The sequence below is a fragment of the Mytilus galloprovincialis genome, chromosome 2 (genome assembly GCF_965363235.1).
Source record: "Mytilus galloprovincialis chromosome 2, xbMytGall1.hap1.1, whole genome shotgun sequence".
NCBI classification, from domain to species: Eukaryota; Metazoa; Mollusca; class Bivalvia; order Mytilida; family Mytilidae; genus Mytilus; species Mytilus galloprovincialis.
In genome coordinates this window covers 12,810,359-12,831,950 of record NC_134839.1, presented here as the reverse complement: position 1 = coordinate 12,831,950, position 21,592 = coordinate 12,810,359, and the positions used below count along the sequence as shown (strand labels likewise).

General features: G+C 32.8%; 1 protein-coding gene across 5 annotated transcripts; it reads left to right on the top strand.

Moving 5' to 3' along the window:
* The first annotated feature begins 1,076 nt into the window (after positions 1 to 1,076).
* Positions 1,077 to 19,083, top strand: LOC143062926 (ceramide synthase 4-like). Of its 5 annotated transcripts, none has more exons than XM_076234751.1 (11): positions 1,077 to 1,189; positions 5,950 to 6,136; positions 6,489 to 6,618; positions 6,976 to 7,082; positions 7,709 to 7,766; positions 9,296 to 9,346; positions 10,359 to 10,451; positions 15,316 to 15,444; positions 15,904 to 16,010; positions 17,287 to 17,470; positions 18,753 to 19,083. In XM_076234751.1, exons 2-11 carry the CDS (start codon positions 5,958 to 5,960, stop codon positions 18,876 to 18,878), a joined length of 1,164 nt encoding a protein of 387 aa, XP_076090866.1. In that variant the 5' UTR covers positions 1,077 to 1,189; positions 5,950 to 5,957; the 3' UTR covers positions 18,879 to 19,083. The 5 variants fall into 5 exon arrangements, with proteins under 5 accessions (XP_076090866.1, XP_076090871.1, XP_076090869.1 ...); XM_076234756.1 differs by lacking the exon at positions 1,077 to 1,189 and adding an exon at positions 2,902 to 2,955; XM_076234754.1 differs by lacking the exon at positions 1,077 to 1,189 and adding an exon at positions 2,929 to 2,951.
* Positions 19,084 to 21,592: the final 2,509 nt, after the last annotated feature.

Genomic DNA, 21,592 nt, shown 5'->3' with positions numbered 1-21,592 from the left:
AGTAAAAACTGTCAATGGACAATATTTACTTATTTAAATGTGTCACAATTTCCTATGAAAATATGTCCTCATTTATGAAAAAGTGTCCATGAACATGGACATTTAATCCACTACCATAATATTGTCCAGGGGGACATTTTTTCACAGGACATTGTGTCTGCCAGGGCATTTTTTTATATGATTAAATGATATCCATTGCCTTGTTATTACTGGCCGCATTTTAACTTTACAATTGCGAATTTTAATTAATTGTTACATTGACATAGAGTTGTCTCATTGGCACTCATACCATCCTTATCTTCATATTTACAAAAATGTATAATTATATACTCAAACTTAATTAATTAGTAACAGATGCTGTACAGTATTATTTTCCTTAAAGGACACAATTTAATGACATTTACTACAAAAATGTGTTCTGTAGATGGACCATATTTCATAACTGTTGCTGTAAAATGCTGTCCACTTAGGATACAATATTTCATGGCAATGACATTATTTATTTTGAATTGCCTTCTTCTAGGCTGAATAATAAATATAGTTAAGTCCTTCAGATTTAATTTTACACTTCCTTCTTATTGTTATTCTTTCATTGTCATTACCATTAATTGGCTGGAAATTTCTTAGAACTTAAATTTCTCTATATTTACTTCCATCCATTATTTGTTGGTTTACATTTGTATATCAATCAATTTCGCATCAATCCTTCATATTTTAATTAAAATTCAAGTATAATAAAACTTTTTAATGACCTTAGTTATACTTCCCTTGGAAGATGCACAATTTAATAGCAACTACTATGAAAATTTGTCCTGTGGGTGGACACTAATTTATATATTTTGCAGTAAAATCTGTCCGTTTGAGAGACACTATTCCATGGCAATGGACATTATCAAATACCAAAATTCTATGAAAAACTGTCCTCATGGACACTTTTTCACAGGACACTATTATGTCTGACATTAGCCCAATATAAAGTAGATATTTTGTGGTATTCTAACAATTTATATTTAACAATTTCACCTGGACTAAAGAACCTATTTTTTTTATTCCATTGCTGTTTTTCTTGTTGAGTATCTAGAATTGAAAACAGTTCACGTGTAATCAGTGAAGCGTTAGAAAATAAACATAACCTGAGGAGACACTATCAAACGGAAAAGACTTCTGTTTGGACCTCCCTCAAAACGGGGTAAGTTAATTGTGTATCTTATATATATCTATAAACAATCGCTGCTAGTAATGAACATCACCTCAATCTACATAAGAGCTCAACAGCAAGCAGCAACCTATGCAACAAACAAAACTATAAAAAACAATCTATCTAGACTCTGTATGGCCCTTCTTCATGGTTACCAGGGGCGGATCCAGCCATTTTAAAAAGGGGGGTTCCTAACCCAGGACAAAGGGGGGTTCCAATTACATGTCCCCATTCAAATGCATTGATCGTCCAAAATAAAAGGGGGGTTCCAACCCCCGGAACCCCCCCTCTGGATCCGCGCCTGGTTACTATTTTTGGCAAGATTTTTTGGTTTTGACTTACATGCACATAGGTCATTTGTAGCTTGTTACCTTATAGCTCATCTTTATCCACACCATTCTCAAAAATAGTATAAAAGATATATACTTTATATTCATCCAACTATATATATACATCAAGATTGCTTCTAAAAAAGTAACTGTATAAAAAGTTTCAAAATGATAAAAGTGAAACAACTCAAAAGAATACCTGGGAAAACACGAGTTCCTAGAGTGTCGGTGTTGCTCAGTTCTGAATATTTTGATCAGTGCTTTTTGTTGACTGGTGGAAATTGTCTCTTCGTCTTTTTGTTTGTCCATCTTTCTTCGACCAATTAATTTTGATTCACCCTCTTCTCTGTATAGCATCCCTACCGGTTAAAGGTACACCGAAGCGGAGGAAAATACAAATGTGAAGTCCGGTAGGGAGCAACCATTTGACTTTAAAGGGGGTATGGTTTTGCAAGGTGCGAATTTTATTTATTTTTTCAACGCTATCAACCAGATTATTTTTTTCCAAATTTAACACTATAAGATTTGAGGGATAACTGGTTTAAGAATATTTTTATTTGTCATATGCTTGACCAGAATATTTTTTTTTTATCAAACTGGGGTTCAGAATATATTTTAAACCACCATACCCCTCTAATTTTCGAAGTTAAATGGTTATTCTCTAAGATAAAATTATCTTTACTATTTGGGGGATATCTGGATTAAGACTATTTTTATTTGTCATATGCTTGACCAGAATATTTTTTCATCAAACTGGGGTTCAGAATATATTTTAAACCACCATACCCCTTTATTTTTCGAAGTTAAATGGTTATTCTCTAAGATAAAATTATCTTTACTATACAGCATCAGATTTGGGGGATATCTGGATTAAGAATATTTTTATTTGTCATATGCTTGACCAGAATATTTTTTCATCAAACTGGGGTTCAGAATATATTTTAAACCACCATACCCCCCCTATTTTTCGAAGTTAAATGGTTATTCTCTAAGATAAAATTATCTTTACTATAGAGCATCAACACCGGATAAAGATACACCTTAAGCGGGACTTCATACATTCAAATATTGAATTCGGTTCCTTACCTGAAAGAAGAAGAAGTTTAAGAAGCGATGAAAAAACATAAATTTAAGTCGGGGCTCATTACGATTTCGGCTTTCAATCAAAATCGTCAGAATATGATAGGGCGCACATGTTACACGAGTTAAATCTGGTTATTAAAAAATTATCCTTCAACTATTCATTTTACGTTTTCGTAGAACAAAGATACATGTGTGTGCTCGAGTGTGTGTGTCATATCTAAGCTTGTAAAACACAGTATTTCGAAATAAACTATTGTTTACACAGATAAATGCATGTCAATAAAGTGGATAAAGTGTTCGGCTAATAGCGTCGAATAGTTGTTTGCTGTACGGGGATTTTAGTAGGTACTTTTTGTTTTTAACGCTAGCCTATTAATCAATTTTTTTTCTTCTTCTGAATTTAACACTATAAGGTATGGGAAAATCTGGTTTCAGATTTATTTTTTTGTGTCATCTACTTATTTTTTTTTCTCATCAAATTTGGGATCAGTGTATTATTCAGCTATTCAGGAAAAAACATACCCCTCCCCCTTTTTAAAAGTTAAATGGTCGTTTCATAAGTGTAACTACATAAAAATTATTCTTATAATCATAGCGTAATTACATTGAGGTATCAAAATAGGCTAGATAGCCAACATTACATCTAATTTTGATAAATTTGTCCGAAGTAAAATCAATAGACGTGGCTGTTTACATTACAATACACTAACTCGTACAATATTTACCTGGACGGATACAGCTACACCCGTAGACATTCTGTACTACAAAGGTATGTCTCTTTTGCATCAAAATTTATTTGTATTTGTGTGTGTGTGTGTGTGTGTGTGTTTACGCCAAGAAAAACAAGCTCTATATACATTTAAAAAATGTATGCCAGCGACAACATCATTGTCTGTCCTTTAATACGCGAAATTATCAGGAAATACATTTAAAGATGATAGAATCGATCTTTTCTTAATCAAAAGTGTGCTGCCTTCTTTATATTAAACGGTTAACGAGGAATCGTTATGGCAACCTTATAATAATAAACAAAATAGTTAGAAATACAAACTGTTAATGGAAATTATATTGTTATAAATGGCAATAAAAATGATGTAAAAATATGATAATGTGATTTTATAAATATACGTGTTTAAGAAAGACTATGTGTTATGATAATGAAGATAGATTTTTTATCAGTTCTAAATTTGGAAAATCCAATATCTAAATTGCATTGGAGAGATAACTCGACATTTATATGACCTAAGATATTATATTTCTTATTTTTATTTCCATTATCTCTATATCAGTGCCTATATATATCTTCTAACGAAATCGAACGTTTACATCATGCATATTCATGATGAAATGCAGCAATCAATAAACACACTTCAGTGAATAAAGTAGTTAGTGTTATCTTGCGATTTTCCTTTCTTCAGTCACGTACGAGGAAATTTGTACATTTTTTTCTGGTGTTAATTTGTTTTTCTTCAAGGTAAGTAACGTGTATATATATAAAAAATAAGAAGGTGTGTGGGTATGAATGCCAGTGAGACAATTCTCTACAAGAGACCACTATGACACAGAAATTAACAGCTATAGGTCACCGTATACCTATATATGTCACATATGGACTGCATGAATGGGTACCCAGGAGAAAAAGGAAAGATGCTAAAACTAAAAGGCGTTCAAGATAGACGATAGAAGTTAAGATTTGATTTCCCCGTTTCAACTGGTATGCATAAGCTGTTAAGAGCGAATTAAAACTTATGAATGAAAAAGTAGAGCAAGTTTAATATGTGATACTCGGGGAGCAGAGGATGGGGGAGGGGATGGGAGGGGAGAGTAAGTTGCTTGGACATTTGGTACCCCCACCCTTTTAATATATTTTGAATTTCAGAAATACGAACCCTATCATATATTTTTGACCTATTGCTATCATGCTATTTCACGGAGCAATAAATAGATTTGGCATTTATGACTGCGGTTTTAATCGCATTTGTTTGATAACCGATATATAACTTACGATTCAATATTGACTTTTACCATTAGCCCTAGACAAAATAAATAATATACATGTATGAAGCTTCTATGTGTTGTGTCTAATTTATATTCTGTCGTGGAGGTATTATATTTTACTTGATTCTATCAATCAATCAAGTATAATTCAGTGGCGGATTTAAGGAGGAAGGGGGGTCAGGGTTGGAACCCCTTTTTTTAGATGATCAATGCATTTGAATGGGGACATTTAGTATGAAGCCCCCTTTTATCCTGGCTTGGGACCCCCTTTTTAAAAAGGACTGGATCCGCCGCTGTTATTTCTTTCATCGGTATTGTTCTAATAAGGTCATTGTTAAAATCTTCTGTCTCCCCTTTGCAATTTGGGAAAAAGTATATTTTCTTATTTTCTATGTTTCACCTTATTCCCTCGACCTTATCACTTGTCATGAAGGTGGAGAATAGTTATCTACCCCAGCGCCTCATTACACATTACATGTAAGTGAAATCGAGATGTGATAACAGAAAAATATCTGAATGGGTTACGATGTTGCCATGGAACATAAAACTAATACCGAATTGAAGCGGTATACTTTAAAATCCCAAGGGTTGACTCATGCATAGAAATATGATTATCTTTTGGTCTTCTCCAAACCGACAGTTAAGCTCTTGCCAAAAAAAAAGGGGGGGGTCGTCCGTTTGGTTGTGAGGCAGTCAAGCTTAAATATAGATATTTCCCACTGGATGGGAAAAAAAGCAACAATCAATCAACCACAAGATACAAGATAAAGTTTACGCAGTTCAGTTGGCATTTAGTGCGACTGTGAACAGGTTCCAAAAGAGTTATTCATACAGATATGTTGATAAAATTATTGTTGATATTTCGTCAACCGTTTTCATGTCTTCTTATCTCATTTTTTCAAAACTAGGGAATTCTTTTCTAGTGCCTTTTTCTTTTTCTTCGTCTGTCCTCAGTACAAAACTGTATATTGATGTTAAAACTTCTGATTTTCTTTGTATGTTCTTCGTTTTTGTACCACTCCAGTCTTCCTTGAATTCTATATTTCTAAAAGCTACCTCTGACACTATTTACCATTAATCAATAACAAAAATAGATATACTACAATCATTACAGTAAAACATATTGAAAAGTCTTCATTTTCTAGATAGAAATTTTCAACTATAAATCATCTGTATTGATTGTGTAATCCCTAGAATGTCAACCCAATGAGATCGTTAGCATACACGCAACCTGATTTTATTTTTCTTCTCCTTTTACAGCAAAATGCTTTGAGTGTGTAGGTAAAGGTAATTTGTTTGGTTAGCTTGCTTGTTAACTATATGTATCATTTTTATCAACAGATTAGTATATGAGAATGATTACCTGGCTGAATCATAAGATAGACCAGCTTCTACAACCAGAACTCCTGAGACCAGAAAACCTAGGACAATTACATCCTGGTGATTATGTGCCAATTCCATCTGATATTGTTCTTCCGTCAATAATTACAGCATTTGCGTTTGTTTTGATACGTCACATATTTGATAGGTAATTACCACTGTGATAAGAAATTCTTATATAAATTTCATAAGTATATATATAATCTTATAATTAAATGATTTCAATAAAAGATAGTTTGGGTTTCCATTATTATATTAAGCGAGCTACAAAAAAAAATCCTACCACATATATTTGTTTCTGTGACTGTCAATAATAATGTGTTCAGAACTTACAAGGTATGAAAACGTAACCAGTTTTATGAAACTTATTGTTTTGATGTTTATCTTCTTAAATATATACAAGTATGCATTTCCTCATTCAAATCAAACAACCACACGTTTAAATGCATCACTACATATTTTACTATTGGCTTTACAACAAACATGTCCCTTTTGCATAGACTTGTGGTATATCCAATTGGAACCTACTTTGGACTTAAGGACAGCATTCCTAGGAAGAATACTTTTGACCATCCAGTTTTGGAACAAGAATACAAGAATAGTAAAAGTCCAACTTCTGATGTTATACTGGTAAGAGACGTAGAACAGTAGATTGTTTGGCTTTTTATGTCAATAGATAAAACACAATGGGCATTTATAATACATTGTATTTCCTGTATAGTGTAAATTCTTTTCTGTCCTTATCGAGAATTTTTTGTACATATCTAAAATACAATTTCGCTTGATTGATAATTCGGTATTCAGCTCCAAAATCTTAAATTTTATCTATCAAAGTGGTTTCATTTCACATAAATCTGGTACAACTGTATGAGTCTGCTACTTTAATACAAGTACAATGCTATTGATCAGGGAGTAGTAGATTCAAATTAAATTCAATCCTTTTCATAATTTAAAGATACTTATAGAATTTGTTTTACACTTTTTCAGGTTTTATCTAAGAAAACAGGTATATCTGAAAGAACCATACAGTTTTGGTTCAAAAAAAGGAAAAAGCAGGACAAGGTTTCCGGAATCAAACGATTGAGTGACAGCAGGTCTGTTGTAAACACGTAGTTTTTTTTTATTTAATGAATTTGTGACAGATTATTCAAACATTTTTAATCAGAAACTATGTACAGGAAAAAGGAAAAGAAAACGGAGATAAACAAAGTAAGATGTATAACGTTTCAGCTAAGAATTACAGACTTTTGTATACGTTTCCTTTTGATTTATTGTTGATTTATTCAACCTTGTTTCATCAACTTTACAAACCATGTCTTTGGTTTCATTGTTACATGCTCACCAGTTTGGTCAAACCAAAACCGGTCAAACCAAAGGCGGCATTTTACATGATAAATCTAGACAAGCATGCCGAATTTCTTGAAATAAAAGCAACGACTGATCGGCTTTAGAAGTCGGAATGAAATGGATGACGGTAGTTTGAAAATGTCTTCGTATCATCTGCTTGTTACCAAGTGAGCTAGCACGTAAATAAATATTCAATGTATCGTCCTGAATATTGAGCAACGATAATAAAGTTCAATTAATGAATTTTCCATAAGTATCAGACAATGATTGCGAATTAAAAGTTACACATCTTTCGATCAACTCGTTAATACACGTGCAACAATTGTTAAATCTGGCATGTATTGCAATTGTTTATAAATTCTTACTTTTTCAGTTGGTCATTTGCTTTTTACTTTGTGTTATCTTGGTATGGAATCTATGTTTTATCCAATGTAAGTATACAGTTATGATGTTCAATATTTATAATTTACATTTTTGCGTTATTAGTATCGGTTAAAGATACTGGAAAACTGCTAGAGCCCCAAAAATATACAAAAAATCCTAAAAGTGATAACAAAAGATACTGTAGATGATACTTAGTCTCGCAGAGTTTAAACGTTCCCAACTCTCATATGCAAGAAGAAGAAGATACCGATGTTTTTAACCATGATATCTTGATAGAGAATTTGGAGATTTTAGTTTTCAATATACGGATATTATAAATATAACAAATGACAAAATGAACCCCATCCACAACAAAACAAACAAACAAAACGGAGGGAAAAGCAGTATGATAAAAATTCAAACTAGTGATAAAGGATACAACAGATACTGTTAAGTCTGCCTCATATCTTGACTTACATCTAGAAATTGACAATGATGGTCGGTTGAAAACAAAACTTAATGACAAAAGAGATGATTTCAGCTTTCTAATCGTGAACATTCCATTTCTATGTAGCAGCAACGCCTGCATACGGAGTATATATCTTCCTATTGATACGATTTTCCCGGCTTGTATTAACTATCATGATTTTCTTGATAGAGGGTTGTTGCTAACAAGAAAGCTATTAATCTATAAGTTCCAAATGGTGAAGTTGAAATCATCCCATCGTAAATTTTACTAACGCCATCACGAGTTGGTTGACCATTATGGAATGACCGTTTTACAGATGATATCGGACATGTTCCTTATGTCGTAACTACAATCCCCTTCCCTTTCACGAATGAGACCTATGGAATTAGACTATTTACCAGATTTGTAATAACAAGAGCAAAACGATAGGTGCCACATGTGGAGCAGGATCTCCTTACCCTTCCGGAGCACCTGAGATCACCCACAGTTTTTGGTGGGATTCGTGTTGCTTAGTCTTTAGTTTTCTATGTTGTTTCCTGTGTACAATTATTTGTCTGTTTGTCTTTTTCTTTTTTAGATATGGCTTTGTCAGTTTATTTTCGATCTATGAGTTTGATTGTACCTCTGATATCTTTCGACCCTCTTTTCAAACCCATTAGAAGAGAACAAACAACAAATAACAAGTACAAATAAAAAACCCAATTAGAATTGAAACAGCGGTATACATTTGTCAATTCATAACATAGAACACCAAAGACTGAAACAGTACGAACCTCACCAAAAACTAGGGGTGTAACAAACGTTTTCATCGAAACATCATATCAAGCGATGAGAAATTTCTATCAATGCGCTACATTTATCATTATCGCTTTTTTTGGAATTTTTCCTTTGATCTTTTTTTGTAAAGATTTTTCATATCATGCTACTCGCTTAAAATGGAAAATTATCGCTAGAAACTAAGGAGGCACGTGGCGTTGCTAATGAAATTGACATGAAATTAACAACGTCGTCTTAGGTTAATTTTTTCGCTTTTGCTGTCATGAGGTGTCCAAAGACTTTAAAAAAAGTAAGAAGGACATTATCACATACCATTCAGAAGTGATCAGTATTTGGTTTATAATATTGTAGAAACAATGGAGTACAAAAACAGAAGACTGTTGGAAAGGTTGGCCATTATTGGTAAGGGTTAGTTATTAAAATAATATATAAGACTAGTAAGGCTTACTTATGAAAATAATATGTAAAACTAACTATGACACACTAAGTAGGAAGATCAAATAGACCTTTTATGAAATACTTGTACATAGTGTGTCTGCATCTTATGTTTTGTTTTGTATTTTTGTTATTTGTTATTTGTGAATGATTTAATTTTTTGGGAAAAGTTGGTATATATATATAGTAAATGATCATGACACAACAGTTAAAAAGACCCATGAAATAAATGATATATTAAATTTGTTTTAAGATGCACGATACACTTTCCCCTGCTGACTTAATTGAACATTAACATAAAAAACACATTTATTCACCAAAAGGATAAAAACTTTCAAACGGATCAAAGGTCACTGACATACACTTCTGAAAAAATCTGAACATATTTTGTTTATTCATGTAAATGTATTACATGCTTGAGGGCACATCATCTTACACACATGTTGATTTCAATTAAACATACGTTCTGGATCACCAACTTTCACACACAAATATTCTGCCATTTTTTTATATGAACTAATGAATTTTAGATTCAATCTAAAATGTTGCTCACTATAAAAAAAAAAATGTTGTACGTTAGCCAATGAGACAACTAATATAGAATTTATTGTAAACACCAGTATTTGTCTTCAAAAATGAACACATACTCAAAGAAAGCTATAATTGACGCCGACATGAAAAAAAAATTAAAGCTAAAAACGAACAAACGGAAAACAAATATGTCAAACAGCGACCAGATACAACCACTGGCTCTTTATAGTATGTGGTGAAGTTTAATGTTTGATCACTCAACCGTTCTTATAAATTGGATTTGACGTTGCAAACTACAAAAAGGGTTTGCTAACATAAATACAAATTCACGGAATCTTAAAGTACTGAAAGCCAGTTCAAAGCCAATTACAACTAATGAATGAATGGTGCTCTCAAGAACTCTCAGTTTTATTTTCAATTTTGAATATTTATTTTGTTTGTTTTTCAGACAGTGTCTAACGATATGTATTACTACTACCTCTTAGAATTAGGCTATTATATTTCATATATTTATATGCTGTTCACAGACCATAAAAGAAAAGTAAGTGGCTTCAATTATGGTGTCTTTATAATTCAAGGTTGAATAAATTAGTCATTTTTTTGTCCCCAAAAAAAATGTGATTATGTCAAATAAATATATGAATAAGCTGAAAACTTAAATATATATCCTAGCGGACATTGGTGGCCGTGGGGTCGAAGTAGTCGAACTGTTAACCCGTCAACACCGATGCTGTACTAGGATCATCAGTTTTCCTACCGATGGTTCTCTCCGCGCACTCCGGTTTCCTCCACTAACAAAAGCTGAACGCCACAAAAAAAAAAAACCACAATAGTGCTGAAAGCGGCGTTAAACGTAAAAAAAACCTCAACAAATATCTTCCACAGGTGTCATGGATTATGTGTTTTGTTGTTAAAAGAGCACTCATTAAAGATATATAAAAACAAGAATGTGTCCAAAGTACACGGATGCCTTATCATTTTCTATGTTTAGTGGACCGTGAAATTAGGGTAAACACTTTAATTTGGCATTAAAATTAGAAAGATCATTTCATTGGGAACATGTGTATTAAGTTGCAAGTTGATTGGACTTCAACTTCTTAAAAAACTACCTTGACCAAAAAACTTTAACCTGAAGCGGGACGGAAGAACGAACGGACCCACAGACCAGAAAACATAATGCCCCTCTTCTATCGTAGGTGGGGCATAACAATATGATTTTTGTGTTTTATAATCATTATTGTTGAATAGTGAAATAATAATTCGCTTTAGAAAACCAATTTGGTTCATTTTGTCAAAAGAAGCTAAGAAACATTGCTGATGAATTGTACCCTTGCAAGTGAATAATTCGACCTCATTGAAGCCGTATTCCTGTGACCTTCAATTTGACCCCTTAGCTAGAGATAGGTTGCGCATGAATTATGCGTGTTCAGTTATTGAAAGGAAAAGAATTTCAACAAGGTGAAACAAGGGTAAATTATTTATTTGACTGATGGGATCATTCAAAACTCATTCTATACAGGTAAAAATGATTATGAACATATATTTTAAAACTATGATATGTTATCAAACAGACCTAGAAATGCCAAATTGTACGAGTTCGCTATCGATTTTTATCTATATTTATGATTATGACGGGTTAGATGACCATTGACAGTCACCGGAGGTCAACTCCATGATTAATTAGAAGGCACCAAAACTAAGATATACACGAAAGTTTTATACATATTTTTGATCCCATGCGATGTAACTTGTTTATTTTAGACTTTTGATAATTTTGAAATACGTTTTAGTATGTTATAAAACAGAGATTAGAATGTAAGTAAAATCGATGAACCTGAATTTGTTTGTTTTAAAGTGATTAAGATTATAACACACTGTTGCTGACTGTATTCCTATTTTTATACGACCGCACAAATTTTGTGGTCGTATATTGGTATCACATCGTCGTTGTCGTCTTCGTCGTCAACGTCGTCAACGTCGTCCGAAGACGGATAGTTTCCGGATAATAACTTTAGTACAAGTAAATAGAAATCAATAAAATTTTAACACAATGTTTATAACCACAAAAGGAAGCTTGGGATTGATTTTGGGGGTTATGGACCCTAAGGTTTAGGAGTAAGGGGCCCATAGGGCCCAAATCAAGCATTTATCTAGTGTCAGGACAATAAGTTGTGAATAAGTATTGTTCTGAAATTGTACCACAATGTTTAATACCATAAGTAGAAGGTTGGGATATATTTTAAGGGTCATGGGGCAAACAGTCTAGGAATAAAGGGCCAAAAAGGGGTCAAAAACAAGCATTTTTGTAGTTTCAAGACAATAAATTGGAGTTATCTTTCTTTGTCCAGAATGGTTGTTGAATCACCAAAAACCAATTCTTTATGAAATATTCTTTGAAAATTGGAGTTATCTTACTTTGTCCAGAATAGTAGTTGAATCAACTTAAATCAATGCTATATACAATATACAATGCAATATTCACTTTTACTACCAACTGATAAATTAAAACAAACTTTACCATTCAGTGATAACAAGCACTTTGATTACCATTCTAGGGTTATGCCCCTTTCCAAGTGGAAAAATTGAAGAACTTTTTCGTTTCTGTTCTCTTAACATAGGTTTGTCTCAACTAAATTTAATGAAATGTGTATATAATATAAAAAAAGAAGATGTGGTATGATTGCCAATGAGACAACTATCCACAAAAGACCAAAATGACACAGGCATTAACAACTATAGGTCACCGTTCGGCATTCAACAATGAGCAAAGCCCATACCGCATAGTCGGCTATAATAGGCCCCGATAAGACAATGTAAAACAATTCAAACGAGAAAACTAACGGCCTCATTTATGTAAAAAAATGAACGAAAAACAAATATGTAACACATAAACAAACGACAACCACTGAATTACAGGCTCCTGACTTAGGACAGGCACATGCATAGATAATGTGGCGGGGTTAAACATGTTAGCGGGATCCAAACCCTCCCCCTAACCTGGGACAGTGGTATAACAGTACAACATAATAACGAACTATAAAAATCAGTTGAAAAAGGCTTAACTCATCATATGGACAAAAATACAAGTGGACGTGGCCGGGTACTTATACATCCCGACACAAAAAGACACAATGAACAGATCTGAGAGTGCTTGCAGTTATCTGACAGCTAGTTCAAAGCCACTAATAAAAAAAACCATGCATCTAAGACCAAACGATCAATCCGTACACATCAAACATCCAATGGATTAAGTGTAAAGACGTCATAAACAGCCAAAGAAAAACATGACCTTGTGCAATGTCAAGTTACAGGTATCGACAATGCTTATTACCCCTAAACTCAGTTCAAGTTCAATTTTTGGCAGCTTCACTTTTACAGTTCTTGAGTTATGTCCCTTTATAACGTTAAATGCTAGCGGGGGCATCATCTGTGTCTCTTTGGACACATCCCCCATTTTTTTTTAGAAGTTACTATTAATTAATATTAATTATTACCATGACTGTATAACATTTTATATTTCAATATTTTATGATGTATTTAAATGAGTAGTTATTGTTGCAAACTCCATTAGAAATTTAAATTGATATCATTTTGAAATAAGGGAACGGGGGAGGTGAAAAAAAAATTGGGGGGGAGGGGGATTCAATTTTTCTTATTTTAGATTTCAGAAATAAAAAGAAATTTCTTCAAACATTATTTTTGAGAGGATTAACATTCAACAGCATAGTGAATTGCTCAAAAGCAAAAAACATATTTTAAGTTCATTTGACCACATTCATTATGTGTCAGAAACCAATTTAATCACAATCCAAATTCAGAGCTGAATCCAGCTTGAATGTTGTGTCCATACTTGCCCCTACCGTTCAGGGTTCGACTTCTGCGGTAGTATAAAGCTACGCCCTGCGGAGCATCTTGTTGACATTTTTACCTATTATGTCTGTTTGTTTTGTTCACACATCATTGCCAATATGATGAAATTTGATGCGACTGTCACACAAGTGAGAGGTTTAGCTAGCTTTAAAACCAGGCGTATTCCACAATTTTCTACAGAATAAAATGCCTGTACCAAGTCAAGAATATGACAGTTGTTATCCATTTGATGAGTTTTAAGCTATTGGTTTTGCCATTTGATTAGAGACTTTCCTTTTTGAATTTTCCTCGGAGTTCAGTATTTTTGTGATTTAACTTTTTACCAGTCCGTCAATTCCTAGTCTCAATTTTTGGTGTAACGCTTCAAACGCTTCAAATGATTAATTAGATAGTTTGTATAAAGCTTTATCATAAGAAATTAAACGTCGAGCATTTTTTTTGCGGAGTTTTGACACATATGTTTACTTACAACATTCGCTTTCCGCAATAATTTCTCTGTAATGACCGAATGATTGATAAGATATTTGGAATAATAAGTTACATATACAGTACGAGATTCGTTCCCGTATTAATTAATGTTAGATTAGAAGTCAGCACTTCGGTGTTGGCATGAATATCAATTATGTGGCCATTTTTATAAATTTCCTGTTACAAAACGTTGAATATTTCGAAAAACTAAGGATGTTTTATCCCAGGAATAGATTACCTTATCCGTATTTGGCACATCTTTTTGGAATTTTGGGTCCTTAATGCTCTTCAACTTTGTACTTGTTTTGCTTTATAACTATTTTGATCTGAGCGTCGTTGATGAGTCTTATGTAGACGAAACGTGCGTCTGACGTATTATATTATAATCGTGGTACCTTTGATAACTATTTAAGGAAGTTGTGGTCATGGACCAGATAAAATTACTTGAAAATGCCTGTTTTCACACTTTGTTATGTAATGCATTTCTCATGTGATAAGATATTAGAAATACAGTCATATTTTTGGGGGCACTTCATAGCTTGCTGTTCGGTGTGAGCCATGGCTCCGTGTTGAATACCGTACTTTGACCTATAATGGTTTACTTTTATAAATGGTGACTTGGATGGAGAGTTGTCTCATTGGCACTCATACCACATCTTCTTATATCTATATCATAGGAAATTCCAATGTATTATGGTTGGGCGATTTTTGCAGGATTTGTGGTCCCTAGACAAAGAAAGATATAAAATTGCTTTAAATTAAGCTATTTGAAAAAGAAATATAACATTTTCCTTCATTTGTCGTAGTCCTAAAATTCTTTTGACCCTATAAATGACATGATGGAAATTCCAAACTACACTAGTGACAACGTATGGTAGTACCATATAAATGTAAACTCATCATAACAGCCGAGCGTTTTTGTTTTTTTGTTCATCTTTTTTTGGGGTGGGGTGGGGGTGAAGCATTGAATACGGAAAACGGAATCCCCTCAGAATGAATGTTTACCGCTTTTTCTTGTAGGATATGTTCTCTTCGTTTACCGGTAACTGTTTTTTTTTCTTTTTCAGGATTTCTTAGAATTTTTGATTCATCATAATGTGACGGTTATTCTTTTGATTTTATCATGGTCTGTCAATGTTGTACGTATTGGTGCACTGGTTCTATGTATACACGATCCGGTGGATTATCTTCTAACGGTAAGTCATATTCAAACCAGTCTGATTAAAACCAGCCCCCACTATACATTTGAGTTTGTCTTTCTTTTTCAAATCTACAAACGCAAGTGGATAGTGGGTGCCGGTTTTAATCAGACTATAGTAAGCTATAAAAGATTCTGGGGTGATAACATTTATGAATTTTCAGGTTATATCAAAGGAATAGTCACAGTCATTAGATGATAACAAACTGAAAACCCCATGGCAAAAACAAAGACTAAAAGACAATATACAAATAACACTCTACACTATAAAGACTGGGCTACGCGAACCCTACCAAAAGTAAGGGAGGATCTGAGGTGCAGGGGAGGGTTAGCAAATCATGCCCCACATGTGACACCTTGAAAATGATTTTTGCAAATGGTCCCGATTTTCTGAGAAGTATCGATGTATTCATATTCAGTTATTATGTATTATGATTTAAAACATTTTTCTTTTCAGTTTGCTAAATCAGCTGTTTACTGCAAGAAGCACCGAGTAGCAGACATTTGCTTTGTTGTATTTTTGTTTTTGTGGATTTTAACAAGACTTATCGTTTACCCATACGTGTAAGATTAAAATAAGCATCATATTGGAAAAAGAAAATACAAATGACTAAATTTTAGTGATTTTTATTGAAATATTGGTAAAACAAAATAAGCAATAAAGCACATCCCTACACGTAGACTCCTTTTCTAAAGGCTGAATATTTTGATTGATTGCTTGATTGGGTTTTACGCCACTTGCAATACTATTGTGCTTTTTCATGGTGGTCATTTTTATTGGAGGAGGAAGCCGGAGTACCCATGCCGGCCTATTTATACTCACAACCTTAGTGTTGACAGGCTAAAATTTGTTATTATTCACAAATGCTCAAATTTCTCAACACTGGCTAAATTTCAAAATTGAAACTTGCGTTCCATGTTAAAGGGGAACTAGCTGTCAAATTCATGTTCACCGATTTGACTCAAATTCTCATATTTATCTATATTATAACAATGTAAAATAAATCGTTTTAAATAAACAGTTTACAGGGCATTAGCTCAATAATATGTAGCTTCTTTTTGTGTGTATTTTAGTCTAGACGCCATCTAATTAACTATATAGTTTTAGTCCTGGAATCTATGATGAGTTTATTTACCTACAAAAACCTCTGATGACCATATAAGCGATATAAACATAAACATAGATATAGATAGAGTAAGAAGCTCGTGCAATTAGATTTTTCTAGGTCTGTTTAATTTCATATTGTTGTTTAAAAATTAATATAACTTTACACGGACAATTCATGCGTTATCAATCTCTAGCTAAAGGGTTAAATTGAACCTGACATGAATAAGGATTCAATGAGGTCGAATTATTACCGTACACGTGCATAATTCATCAACAATGTTTCTTAGCTTATTTTTACAAAATTGAACTTTACTGACTGCTTAAAGCGAAACAGTATTTCATTATTTCACTTTCATAAGTGATTGAACACATAAAAAATCATATTTTAGATTTTTTATAAATCTCGTACCTAGTGCCCCTTTAAATGATAAAAATTCTTGCCATGATAAAAAAACCCTGTTAAATCTTTTAATAGGCTGAATGTTATTTGTATGGCAAATTAAGAGTTAAGATTTACAGTATTAATACTGAGTTCTGACTAGAAGACATAAAAGTATAAAACACACATCATAAAGACCAACGTTTACACTGTAAGTAAATCAGTTTTTTGGAATAAATCTCAGGCTTTTTAGAAATGTATAAAAATTGCTCCCCCTTACTCAGTTTTAATACTGTTAAATTTTAATACTATACCATGAGACGTATATGAATTGCGATATTTTTCTTCTTCAGAGTCTTGTATTCGGTGTATATAGAACTCCCAACACTAGCAGAGAATGACATTAATATAAAAACGTTGGACAGCAGCCTTGTTATACAGTTTTTGAAGGCATTACTAGTTGTTTTACAAGTGCTTCATGTTCTGTGGACGATTTTAATTTTTAAGTCTGCAGCAACAAAATTTACACGTGGAGAGGTAAGCGTATTGCAAAAAAAGTAAAATCACAAAAATACTCAACTCCGAGGAAAATTCAAAACGTAAAGTTCCTAATCAAATGGCAAAATCAAAAGCTCAAACACATCAAATATTGGATAACAACTGTCATATTCCTGACTTCGTACATACGTAGAAAATGGTAGATCAAACCTGGTTTTATAGCTTAACCTCTCACTTGTATGACTGTCGCATCAAATTCCATTATATCGACAACAATGCGTGAACAAAACAAACAGACACAATAGGTAATAATGTCAAAAATAGGGGTACAGCAGTCAACATTGTGTTATTATTGTTTCATTCACCTGTTTTTTCATACCATTTTGTTCTCTCTTTGTAATTTGTAAATCATAATTAGATTAACTGCACAAGACTAGCGAGTTATCGGAATTAATGTGCAAATCCTATCTCTTGAACAATATTTGAAATATATTCAGTCAACTTAGTCTTTTCGGTGTAGTATCTTCAAAAGTATTGTCTATATTTCTTGAAAAATGACACAGGATGGATGAAGATTTCAAACAGTAAAAATAAAAATACATATGTTTCGAAATCCGTACTTTTGACTGTCAGACTGAAAGAAATCGTGACCATTCAAATTGTATTTCTCAACCTAGAAATGAAAAAAAGGAAGTTATAGAAATATACCCAGATACGGAAGATTATGTAAATTTGTAATAACTTGACAACGAATACCATTTTTTTCTAGAATGTAAACTGCACTAAAATTTAAGAGATCAGCTATTTTAAAAATCAATACTTTTAAACCTAAAACAACTTTTAAATTCTGAATCTAAACTTTTGACAGTTGTTGGTCACTTTATGCTTTGCACATGTGTAAATAGTCCTGAGTGAGATGTTACTTAGTTGCCTGATTGAAGTTGAAGTATAAGGCAATCTTTAAAATCGCTGAAATGAAGTCCATCAAAAGTTACATTGTTACATTTGCTTGACCCATATTGATGTAATTTGCAAAAACAAGATATAACAACTTCACGACAATGTTTAGGAAAACAAAAGAAATTTTCCTATACATCGTACTTTCATGGTTGTAGCATAGAAATTTAATAGTTTTGACTGGGTTGTAAAAGCGTTGATTGCAATCGCATTTTCATTATAAAGCTATTCCATGCTTCATACAAAATGTGCTTCGGTCAACGCTTTTACACAATAAAACGAAACATCGAAAACGAGAGTATAGTTTATAATGTGTGTATTATTTCTATTTCGTACATGTATACATTACAAATGTTCACTTCAGCTTCAAGATGCTAGAAGTGACTCAGAAGATGACGAAAAGGATGATGATGATGATGATGTACTTAATGATGAAAACTTCAAAGAAATGTTCAACAATAATACAGGAAACAATGGCATTGGTCACTAAAATGTGCAGTTATTCCTCAAAAGGCAGCCTTTACAAAACATGATTTTGTTCTACTAAATATATATTTTGTGTTGTGAAAGTAAACTTAATACAATCGTCAGATTTATGATACATGTTTTATATGTTTTATATGCTTTATATGCTTTATATGCTACAAATATGCTTCCTATTAAAATGTATGTAAAATAAATGTTTTTAAAGTGTTTATCATCTTTTGTTGTTGCTACATGTACTTGCATAACAATGAACGGACAATGGCATCCACGACTCTTCCTTTGTATTCTTAAGATTCCATCTGCATGATATCTCAAAATAATCTTTATTTTTATCTATATAGGACGCTCTCTCAAACACATCTTGTAAACATATTGTTTACAATTGACATCTTTGTCTTTCTGGAAAAGTTGTTTTCTTCAGAAACCAACATCTGTAACAAACATAAACTTTTAGCTACCGCTTTACAAGCAGAACCAAATACAATGAAAGTCCCAACTATGTATTGGCTTCCTAAGCTACACAAAACACCTTACAAATATAGATTTATTTCGTCTTCAAGCCATTGTTTCACTAATAAATTGTCTATTCTCCTACCAGTTCACTTAGTACAATCAAAAACCTGATAATGATTTGTTCAAATAAGGCCTTCGAAAATAGTGGAATTAATTTCTTTTGAAGTGTCAAGAACTCGTTGGAAGTACTTGATGAATTGCATGCTTATATTGGTGATTTTGAATCTGTTCAAAGTTTTGATTTCTCTACCCTTTATATCACATTGCCTCACAGTCACATTATGAAAAAATTCACACACCTAATAAAATGGGCATTTAAAAAGTCAGAATGTGAATATATATGTTCAAACTCTTTTAGGTCACTTTTTTTGTAGCAATAATTAAAAAAACTATGTCAATTGGACATGCTTTGATACTATATATGCCCTTGAAATTTTATTAGATAACATTTTTGTTCGCTTTGGAGATTCCGTATATCGTCAGGTTATCGGAATTCCAATTGGGACTAACTGTGCACCACTTATTGCGGACCTGTTTTTGTATTGCTATGAGTTACAATAGATGACAAAAATCAGCAAAGACCCATCGAAACAACATCTGATAGACAAATTTAATAATACTTTTAGATATTAGGATGATATTTTTGCTCTCAATAATGACGACTTCAGTATGTATACTAAAGAAATTTATCCTGTTGAACTTACTTTAAATAAAGCTAATACTAACAATGAACACTGCCCTTTCCTCGATCTTGATATCTATATCATTAACGGAAAGCTTAATACTAAAAGTTATGATAAACGAGATGATTTTTCATTTCCTATCGTTAATTATCCCACGGGGGGTCAACTTCCTATTATTGGGTATACGGGGATGTGCCAAAAATATGGGTCATAATTTTGCGAGATTTTATATAAAAATGACCCTCCTTTTTAATGACATCCTATATTAAAATGCATTTACGTTTGATAACTATATATTGATTCGGGGTATGATCTACACATCAAATATAAATATGCTATTGAGAATCATACATTATTAATGGTCAAATATTATATGAAATTAAATCAATTCCTTTGAAAGTTCACCTTTCAAACAAAGTGCTTTCAAACAAGTTCCCAACTGAACCCCGGTGAGTTAGTGCTTTTATAAGCAGTGCTTATATAAGCATGGGTCATATTTTAACTTGATATTGTATATAAGTATAGGTCATTCTTTCTTAAATATTTATATAACTATAGGTACTGAATTTCAGTGAATGTTATATTAAAATGGGTACATTTTTTGAGGCAAAAATGGCACACCCCTACCAAGAAAATATCGAAGTTACCCCCCCCCCCCCCCCCCGTGAATTATCCATTCTTAGATGGTGACGTTCCCTTGTCACCTTCTTACGGTGTTTTTATATCTCAACTTGTACGATTCGCTCGTGTATGTAACAATGTTTTAGATTTTAACGAGATAAATTTATGTATTACTGAAAAATTATTACACCAGGGTTTTCGATATCAAAAACTAGTCAAAACATTTACTAAATTTTATCATCGGTATAAGACCATCATTCGTAAATATAGCTCAACATGAAGACTTTTTATACGTTCAGGTATTTCACATCCATTTTTAGCTCACCTGTCCCGAAGGGACAAGTGAGCTTATGCCATCACTTGGCGTCCGTCGTCGTCCGTCGTCTGTCGTCTGTCGTCGTCTGTCGTCGTAAACTATTTCAAGAATCTTCTCCTCTGAAACTACTGGGCCAAATACTTTCAAACTTTAACTGAATGTTCCTTAGGGTATCTAATTTATAAATTGTATCCGAAGTTTTGATCTATCAACAAACATGGTCGCCATTGCTAAAAATAGAACATAGGGGTCAAATGCAGTTTTTGGCTTATAACTCAAAAACCAAAGCATTTAGAGCAAATCTGACATGGAGTAATATGTTTATCAGGTCAAGATCTATCTGCCCTGAAATTTTCAGATGAATCAGACAACCCGTTGTTGGGTTGCAGCCCCTGAATTGGTAATTTTAAAGAAATTTTGCTGTTTTTGGTTATTATCTTGAATATTATTATAGATAGAGATAAACTGTAAACAGGAATAATGTTCAGCAAAGGAAGATTTACAAATAAGTCAACATGACGGAAATGGTCAGTTGACCCCTTTAGGAGTTATTGCCCTTTATAGTCAATTTTTAACCATTTTTCA

Excerpts from the sequence above, each read along its gene's own strand:
- LOC143062926 (XM_076234751.1), top strand. The coding sequence starts at position 5,958 with ATGAGAATGATTACCTGGCTGAATCATAAGATAGACCAGCTTCTACAA. Across the intron at positions 6,619-6,975 it reads CAACTTCTGATGTTATACTG|GTTTTATCTAAGAAAACAGG; the intron begins GTAAGAGACGTA and ends ACACTTTTTCAG. Across the intron at positions 7,767-9,295 it reads GAATCTATGTTTTATCCAAT|AAACAATGGAGTACAAAAAC; the intron begins GTAAGTATACAG and ends ATAATATTGTAG.